The sequence below is a fragment of the Topomyia yanbarensis genome, chromosome 2 (genome assembly GCF_030247195.1).
Source record: "Topomyia yanbarensis strain Yona2022 chromosome 2, ASM3024719v1, whole genome shotgun sequence".
In the NCBI taxonomy this organism is placed as follows: domain Eukaryota; kingdom Metazoa; phylum Arthropoda; class Insecta; order Diptera; family Culicidae; genus Topomyia; species Topomyia yanbarensis.
In genome coordinates, this window is record NC_080671.1 from 341,916,773 (window position 1) to 341,925,433 (window position 8,661).

General features: G+C 39.3%; 1 protein-coding gene and 2 long non-coding RNA genes across 5 annotated transcripts in view; 1 reads left to right on the forward strand and 2 right to left on the reverse strand.

The window, feature by feature from the left end:
• Positions 1-2,757, reverse strand: part of LOC131684081 (uncharacterized) — a 372,745-nt gene extending 369,988 nt beyond the window's left edge. Inside the window, exons 1-3 of one of the 2 annotated variants that reach the window (XM_058966626.1) lie at positions 2,278-2,756; positions 577-2,222; positions 428-510 (exon numbers count right to left, since the gene is read on the reverse strand). In XM_058966626.1, the coding sequence (XP_058822609.1) occupies positions 428-510; positions 577-2,222; positions 2,278-2,434 (1,886 nt within the window). In that variant the 5' untranslated portion in view covers positions 2,435-2,756. Of the gene's footprint in view, positions 1-427; positions 511-576; positions 2,223-2,277 lie in introns of both variants that reach the window. The other variant, XM_058966625.1, reaches the window with a different exon arrangement.
• A 684-nt stretch (positions 2,758-3,441) lies between these two features.
• LOC131684088 (uncharacterized) lies at positions 3,442-4,776 on the forward strand. 2 transcript variants are annotated; one of them, XR_009304611.1, is made up of 3 exons: positions 3,442-3,592; positions 3,650-3,857; positions 3,908-4,776. It is a non-coding gene; the product is annotated as an uncharacterized LOC131684088 (long non-coding RNA). The 2 variants fall into 2 exon arrangements; XR_009304612.1 differs by having other exon boundaries at positions 3,469-3,592; positions 3,712-3,857.
• Positions 4,777-4,924: 148 nt separating this feature from the next.
• On the reverse strand, positions 4,925-6,496 carry LOC131684089 (uncharacterized). Its single transcript, XR_009304614.1, has 3 exons — positions 6,385-6,496; positions 5,149-6,319; positions 4,925-5,092 (listed from the first exon to the last, which is right to left on the reverse strand). It is a non-coding gene; the product is annotated as an uncharacterized LOC131684089 (long non-coding RNA).
• Between the last annotated feature and the right edge of the window lie 2,165 nt (positions 6,497-8,661).

Sequence of the window (8,661 nt, forward strand, 5' to 3'; positions counted from 1 at the left end):
CAGACAAAGAGACAATATAAACTATCCGCAGATCTCAAACAAGCTTAAACGCCGCCTGATGCTATACTACACATACATCAGAAACTTTGAATGACTAAATATCAGAAAAAAAAATCGGAACAGAAAGGTACGTGGCACTACGGAATAATGAAAGCTCCAGAAGCAAAAACTGGTTTCACGATTTAAACCTGAACACAGAAGATAAAATAATCATTGGACGGATCCGAACAGGTTACAACAACACAAGAGAGATGGTGCAAGTCGAGTTGGGAAATCGCCGACAATTGCAACACCTACGCTACTACTGTACGATATATAACACCGAACGATCTAAGTACCAGGTTCTGAAATACTTCGAGACGCTAACCAGAATCCAAAAAGAAAACGGTACGGACCTGAATGAAATAATTGGCGATAAGATACTCACCGATAGAGTTCATCATTTCGAGCACACTTCAGGTACAATCGCAAAAATCGGAAGGTTTCTATTTGAGCGAGAATCAATTGCACCTGAAAGAAAAAAAAGGTTCGTGTTAATGTGACACAACCAAAGCACGATCAGCGAATCTAGCTTACGTTAATGTCGCTCCTGGTAAAAACGTACCGCTTTAGCAAACTGATCACGTGATGTCGATTGAGATACTGTTCGTAAAAAGCATCCCCGTTAGAACACAACACCCGGAACAGCTTAATCACCAAATGATGCGGTTCGTGTTTACCCTGACCCTCGATGGAACCAAGATATTTCTTCACTAACCCCCCGATCAGTTGCTCGTTGGAAGCAATTTTCACTGCCATAGCATTGTTGGTTCTAGCCAGTCGTATCAGCAGCTTCATGCAACTTATAGCGGTAGTTCCTTCCGAGCGCATTGAGAACAGAATGTACCGAACCCGTTCTAGAATATTTGTACGCAGAAAGCACTCCAGCAAATCTGTCTCTGCCAGGTGGAAGTCATTCATTGTTTCCCGGTTTCCTAAATCATCCGGATCGTCGTCTAGGTGGGTTTCGAACTGGACCTTCCTGGTGTTCTTTTTCTGTGATTTTTGATCACTCAGATTCAAAGAGTCAAATCCACTCTCAATGTTTCTTTGCCGTTGCTGTTCTTCCTCCGTGCGACTATGAGTAATGTTCAGACCCATTTCCGGCTGGTAGATTCCCCGAGCCGTATCGTAAATGGTATCCAGTAGAGTCTCATCAGTATCGTTGTAAAATAATGAAGCCAACGCCCGAGAAGCCACTTCTACAACAGCCGGTGTGTTTTCATCCAAAGCAAATCGCAGAAAGAAAAATATCTTCGAAATTGGAAGTTCTAGCACTCCATCGTAAAACCCCTGGTTGTAAATATTCAAAATTCCTGCGATCGCATTGAGTGCGGAGATTCTTTGCTGCAAAACATTGGCTCTAGCCAAACGGAACAGCTCTTGCAGAGTATATCCGGGACGATCGGCATCTTCTCCGTGAAGATAGAGCTCACGATCGTCCTTGTTGATGTTCTGCTCTTTGGCTACGTAAGGCTGAAGTACACCCTTCCAGTCGAACCTTGCCTCAAACGATTCTCCTGGTTTAAGCTTCTTCAAACTTTTCTGTATGTTTTTGGTCCACTCCAGTTTCTCCGGTTCTAGAACATCAAAATTTATCCACTGCTCTGATCCTTCTTGCGTCAACACGTCCAGATCCGGGAGTTCTGTCTTTATTTCTTCGTCTTCTTGAATTGGTACCTGCTGTGGCTTTTCGCTAGTACAGCCACTTTTCTTTCTAGATTTTAGAAATTCCAACAACTTAGGATCCATTGTACTCATAAGATATTGCCTTTCCTTAAGAATTTCTTCCTCACCCATCTGATTCAACTTCTGCAAATTTTCTTGATGAATCTGCAGTGCATCGTCTCCTGTTGGATCATCACTAGCGTCGGTGGTGGATTGAAATTTGACTTGTTTGATATTTTCAACCTGTTCATCACTTTTGTTGAACATTTGGGCAAACAAACTCTTCTTCCCTGTTTGTCCGATCAGAGGGCCTTTTAGCGGAACTAGTTTAGGAAATGCCACTTGTGATTGTACTTGGTCCTCATCATCAATCTCCATCGCAACAGACGGGTCATACCGTTTTTCAACTATCTCGCCGATAATCGTATTCTCAAGAACTGGCTCCTTACGAGCAGGTTCGGAGTGTTGTAGCTTTTTCAGATTTCGTCGCCGAGCAAACTCTGACTGACGTTGACCTAAAATTTATCGTATATTAGAAATTTATTCTAGCAAGTGAAATCAATTCCCTACTGTTCCCGGCAGAATCGTCGTTCTGATGTTCCCGTTCAACGCGAACCACTTTGGCAGCCGGTTGAAAGCTAGTGTCCCGTTTCGATTCAACGAAGAAATCCTGCTGCATCTGCAGGATGTCATTCTCGCTGTCCTTTTTTGATGGGCGTTTAATCATTTTAGCTATGTTTTCGGAAGCTGTTGACCGCTAAACGTAACTGAAGCACTTTGCGACCGAAACGCGAACTGCATAAACTGATCCGCTGACGAGATGGGCCGTAAAGAACACCGTGAACGAACAAAACTGTTCAAGTAAAACGCAAAGAGAAAAAACTCATCCGACACTATCCAAGTATTCTTACTTGACCTGAAAAACAGTTTTCACTACCAGGCTCTCGTTGGCACTAATAAAATTACAAATTACAAAAAATAACGTTTCAAGATCCGTGTACCGACAAAGTTAACCTCAGTTTTTTGACAGTCTCTGTTTACATCGTTCAAATGCATGATAATAGAAAGAAAGGTGATAATTTTTTGACGTCAACATTTCATATCGACATAGATTTTTCATTAGGGCTTAAATCGCAAATGTAAACAAACTGCGTTTTCGCTATTACGACATTATGCAACAAAAATATTACAAGATTGAGGTGAAAATTAGTTAAAATGGTTTTTAGTTCGATGTATAATTAAAGAAAACAAAACGGCGAAACATGCATTTTCTTCGAGATTTCGACTTAGGCCCTTCTTCTCATATGGAATATAAAGGCCAAACTTACATTTTTAGACAGAAGCAGGCGTACGGTTATTATTCACAAATAAAAGAATAAACGGCGGTTCTGTTATATAAATGATAAGCAATATCTACTATGATCATGTCTACTCGATAGTTGTTGCACATAAACATTCGAATATTTCGATATTTTCATGAAATTTGAAGAAAAGACTCACGCGCCCTTTCTTTTACATTGGGTTTCTATGCGCCCATTTGCTGAGCCCTATTAAAAAATATACTGTCAAGCTCGCCCATTTACCCCGCCCTACCCAGCAAGACAGAGTCAGTTTAGCCCTTTTACCGCGCCCTTCTGAAAATTATGTACACGGTTTAGCCAACGACACGACCTGAAACTTGATGAAACGGTCTGACGAAAAAGTGTGCGAGTTATTTACTGCCGGTTACCGCTACATTGGGTCACCCCTCGGGAAAGAGAAAAATAAATTTCTTGGGCAACACTGATGGAAAACAACAAACAAGTTGTCATGCAAATTACATGGTAACGGCATGTTAAAAGGCAACGGACGAAAAACCAAGTGATAATTTTTCCTCAAAACAAACGTAAGCTTACGAACATTTTTAAACACTGCTGTTTCACCGTTATATTATTAATTTCAGTTTCTGCATGTATGAAAACCTTGGTATAGTAAGCGCTAAGTACATTTATCTTATGATTGCAGTTCGTCGTGACCTGAATCGGTTTTGCTAAAATGAAACAACTAGCCCTCAATCTAGCATCATTTTCTGCGGGGACGAAATCTCGCTGAGGGAGTAAATTGGGGATCTTGGACTCACCATGGACATTAATCTCACCTGGTCACACCAGGTAAACGACACAATCGCTAAAGCCTTAAGTACTCATCGACCTTTTCGTAGGTTTTCCGTTGTTTTGATGGTCTTAACATACAAAAAGCATGTACGCTTTTTATATAAAGCGATGTAATCTACTACCCAAAATTAAACTCATTCTATAAGATTCGTTTACATACTACGTCCTAGAGATACAACTGCCACCATACTCTCCTGGGACACGACCTTTCGGCAAACTACCATCGTTGAAGCTCCTGTTTTATCTGGTGCATAGTAGCAAGAACTTTCTGACAACTTTTTCCAGAATCTGTAGCGAAGAAAACATGAATCGCTCCTGTTTCTTCACCATTTCACTGCATTCAATAGTACGCGAAAGAACGAGCTGATATACGACGCATCACTGTGAAATGACCCCCCCCCCCCCCCCACCCCTCTCGACTAAGACGAAATCACCCGTCCCCCTTGAAAGCTACCTTAGATTTCATTAAACTGTAACTAAATAGTGGTTCGTGATTTTGAAATTTTCTTATTATTAAGGACCAATGTATTCACCCTCACTTCTTTTAAACCAGGTTTTACGCACCGCACTAAACCTGGTTTAAAAGTTGAGCGAGGGTGAAGAAATCGGGCCTAAAACATGAATCTTCCTTGACCTAAATTAAACACATGTAATCAGTCCGTCGTCAAGTATAGTAGCTAAACAGTTTACATCCAGTGATCATCACGGCATCCGCTGTTTTGTTCCATGAAAGGGTAAGAGATAGCGGAGGACTATGTAGGCGATTGAATATAATGGACAATATATACGTTTATTTGGTTTTGTTAATTCGTGAAATCATCAACATTCCTAACGCCTAGCGTGTACTAGTAGTTACTAGACAATTTTCCGACCATCAGTAAAAAATAAAACCAAAAATCTATCTCGCCCGTACGAAGTTTAAATTCCTTCTTATTTCTCTCCTTTTTCTTGTTCGCCCATCCATTAGCATAATGTTATCTTGCTCGGTTTAGCCAGTACACTGGACAGTTATCCAGGTCTTCCTGCAACGCTACGTCTTGCAGAGTTAGAAGCAACCTTTGAACTTCAGACGTTAGAATCGGTCCTTTTCAAGTTTTAGGCTACAGGCTTGCTGTAATAAATCTCTGGGTAATATCGTGTACCGGAGAGTGTTACAAGTACCACGTACTGAGAACGATACGAAAATTCTTGTTAGATGTGCATGGATTCGTCGTGATTGACAAAATTGTATTCTAAAATTAACTTATTTGGATTACATTAATCAAAAACAGATATTTCATATCCTTACTTTTCACGGCAAAGGCGGAATCGTTTCCAGGTACCCAGTAAGTCCAGACAGAAAATGAGCGGTCATGTCACTGGAGCTGGCTCTTTTTCTGACTGAACTTTACTGCGTAAACAACAGAATGGCCCTTTCCATATCAGTCGGTGGCGAAAAAATTTGCAAATGGTGAAAAATTATTGAAATGACTTAAATGTATTAGCTCTAGTTGTACATCAGCGGAAAAAATAGACTCGACTGATAAAGTACCCATGAAATAATGAAGCAGATCCGGGCGGAGCAATTATTGGGTGGTGAGTTGACACGGGAAGTAGTTCAGTTCGTTGTGGAGAATTTTTCGTCAATTGGTGCTTTGTGAAAACCATTACGAGCTGCCGACCTACTGCAAGCTCGTTTTTTGAAATGCATAACACTTTAAGTAAATGATATTAGAAATTCGATTAGAATTAAAAATCATACCGTGATGCCTGTTTTTAAAAACCGTTGATTGTATCTAAATATTAAAATCTCGCGAGCGGTAATATTGATCACACCGACAGCTCTCATTTGACACCTGAATTCGCGATCATTACGCAAATTTATTTTCTAGTCCGGTTTTTAGTATTGTATCATGTAGCACTCGTCGCCGAAAATGACACAAAATCAGCTTCCGTATGACCAAAGCCGTTACATAGTAACAGTAGTACCGGACGATGGTTTTTCTAGCAGCCACTACAACAGCAAAATCCTTAAATGATTGGATACAATTGTTAATTAATAAAATCATTGTAATTGAAAATAAAAACTTGTACAACCACGATGTGGTAATAATCTTGAATAGTATCATCCAGAAGAGTTAGTCAATTTTCTAAGGCACTAGTCTACAAATGTAGGCTCTTATGTATATAAAAATCAAATCGTAGGCCCACTAGGGAATAGTGAATCATTTACAGCGCTCGGCGGAAACCTCTCTGGATTGAATACCGAATGCTCCCATATGGATCGAGCCCGCTGGACCTCCTTTTCTTATTTTTCCCATTACGAATATTTGATCCATCCAATTATTGTGCAGATTATCCAGATTATTCTTCTGCTGTCACTCGCTTTTTTACTTCGGTGGCGGTTGCAATAGATCCTTTGTTTTTCGCAACAGCTGCACGGCGGTGATTTGGATCTCTGGCGGAGTGTTGTTTCTCACCTGAAAAAGAGTAAACAAACGAGTATTTGGAATGTTTGCATTGTATTTATTAAAAGAAAACTTACTTTTGCCAGCTTTAATATTGCGAAAAATCGCACTCAACGTGAATAAAAGTTCCAGTTGGTGTATTTAAGTTTGTTGACAACAAATTTTCCGCTGCGTAACAGAGGGTTACGATTATTTTTTAGAAAAAAATAACAAATTCATCAGTGGTGCTAGTTTATTCATTTTTTTCAAAATATCAAATTTGACAGTTCCAGTTACCTGAGTTACTGAGGGGTAGTCAGATTTGAGATACAGTTTCGGAATGCAAGTGTCTAGTCGTGTCGTTGGTTTAGCCCTTCCGCAAATGGTGGTTGCTGAAGGGCGAAATCACGACTGGGATGCAAATTGGGCGTAAGCATTTTTTTAGTTTCTACCCACTAAAAGCACATAGGAATAAATTCTTTGTTATATTGTCATAAGGTTTAACGAAAAATGCTTCCGGAAAAACACGGTCATAAAGTAATTTATACCTACAATAAAAACTACATTTAGAAAACCTTCGCCGAATATTGAAACTGATTTTTCTCTATTTGAGTACATTGCGACTTAGGCCCTAATGAAAGATCTGTGTCGATATAAGGCACTATACACGCAACCAGAGTGTATGTAAGGAGAGTGAAGACAACTGTCATGATTATCCGTCAGTGATATTCCAAACGAACAAAGGACCTATCAAAATACATGAATTTGACTCGTTTGGAATGACACTGACAAATAATAATTGTTCCAATTTTGACAGTGTCGTCACTCTCCTTATATGCACTCAGCACGCAACCATAAAATAACCTACACGGTAGAAAAACTTTACCCATTTTATGTATTCAAATTGCCCATTTTCGGAAGTTATTCGAGCTGTCAAAAATGGGTATTTTTTTGTTTCTAACAATGAGTACTTTTTATCCATTTCAAAACTACTCGATGAGGTAATGTCAATGGGTATATTGATCTTGATAATGGGTGAAAAATCCTTAAGCATTATTTCAAGCGAGTTAACCTTTAAACTAAGGATCGTAGTGGAACCTGCAAATTATCGCCCTGCATCGGAGTCCGTGGCGGAAACGGAACAATTCGGCAATGCTCCGAAAACAACGTCTACTACTGAGGATGTTGGCATTTTTAGAGCAGCTAAAAGATCCAGCCATCAAAAATATAAATAGTTTTAGAATAGGATTTCCATCTAGATTCCTATACTTTTATAAGGAAACAATAATGTGAAATGAATGTTATTTTACGTTTTTTTCAGAAATAATTCTATTCAGAATTCAGAAATAATTCTATTGACAGTATTTTTCATTCTGGCGCGAATTTCATGAATGGCTATTTTTTACGCATTTTGTTGTAACAGTTCTGCGAAAAATAATGGGTGAAACATACCCAGGTTGACGTACAAGGTCTGTACTCATTTATGGGTACAAACGCTTTATCCATTTAATGGGTTATTCCACTTTTATTGAAAATGAGTAGTTTTCTACGCATTAATGGGTACTTGATTTTATCAGTGTAAAGAATAAGTTCTTTTAACTTAAATTTAGGTACTTTTGAGCTGTGCGTCGCTCTCGCACTTATTAGCGAACGAGCGACGCACAGCTTACGAGCGAACCTACACGGTCAAATAAAACAACCTCCAGAATAAGAATTTAACTTACTTTTGAGTTGTACGTCGCTTTCGCACTTATTAGTGTTGTCAAAAACAAAACGAGAGATTCGACTCAGTCGAGGTCTTCCGTGGAGGAAGGTACTTTGGAATTATTTGGGGTATACTCAAAATTAGGTAAATTCAGCTTAAATTTGAGTATTTAAAAATCCTATTCAATGAGTTATAACTTTTGCCGTGGTTAAATGGAAACTACCTTCAACACGGTTTACCTAATTTTACCTTCCTCCACGATACCCCGAGATTGAGTCAAAAGAACTCAATTTTAGGCAATTTTTCGTTTGCGTGTAGAGCAACTCTGATCTAGAAATGAAATCAGTATTAAGGCTAGTTTACAGTTCGGAAAACGTGTCACGGGATTTGGGTCCCTCTGTATTTTAAATGGAGCTCGGAATTTCAAATCCCGTGACAGAAAATGAGTCTACAAAAATGACAGTTTTCCTAAAGTGTAAACCCAACCGCGGGAAACATCACGGGATTTTAACGACGGGTATTTTATAAGGTTTGCAATATGGATCTTTAATTAGGAAAAATTGTGTCAGTTTTTCATATGTACTGATAGCGGGCAACGACTGTCGTTGACTGTACTGTCACAGTGAAAATCATGGTTTTGTTACTGTACATTTCTACTCGGGCTTACACG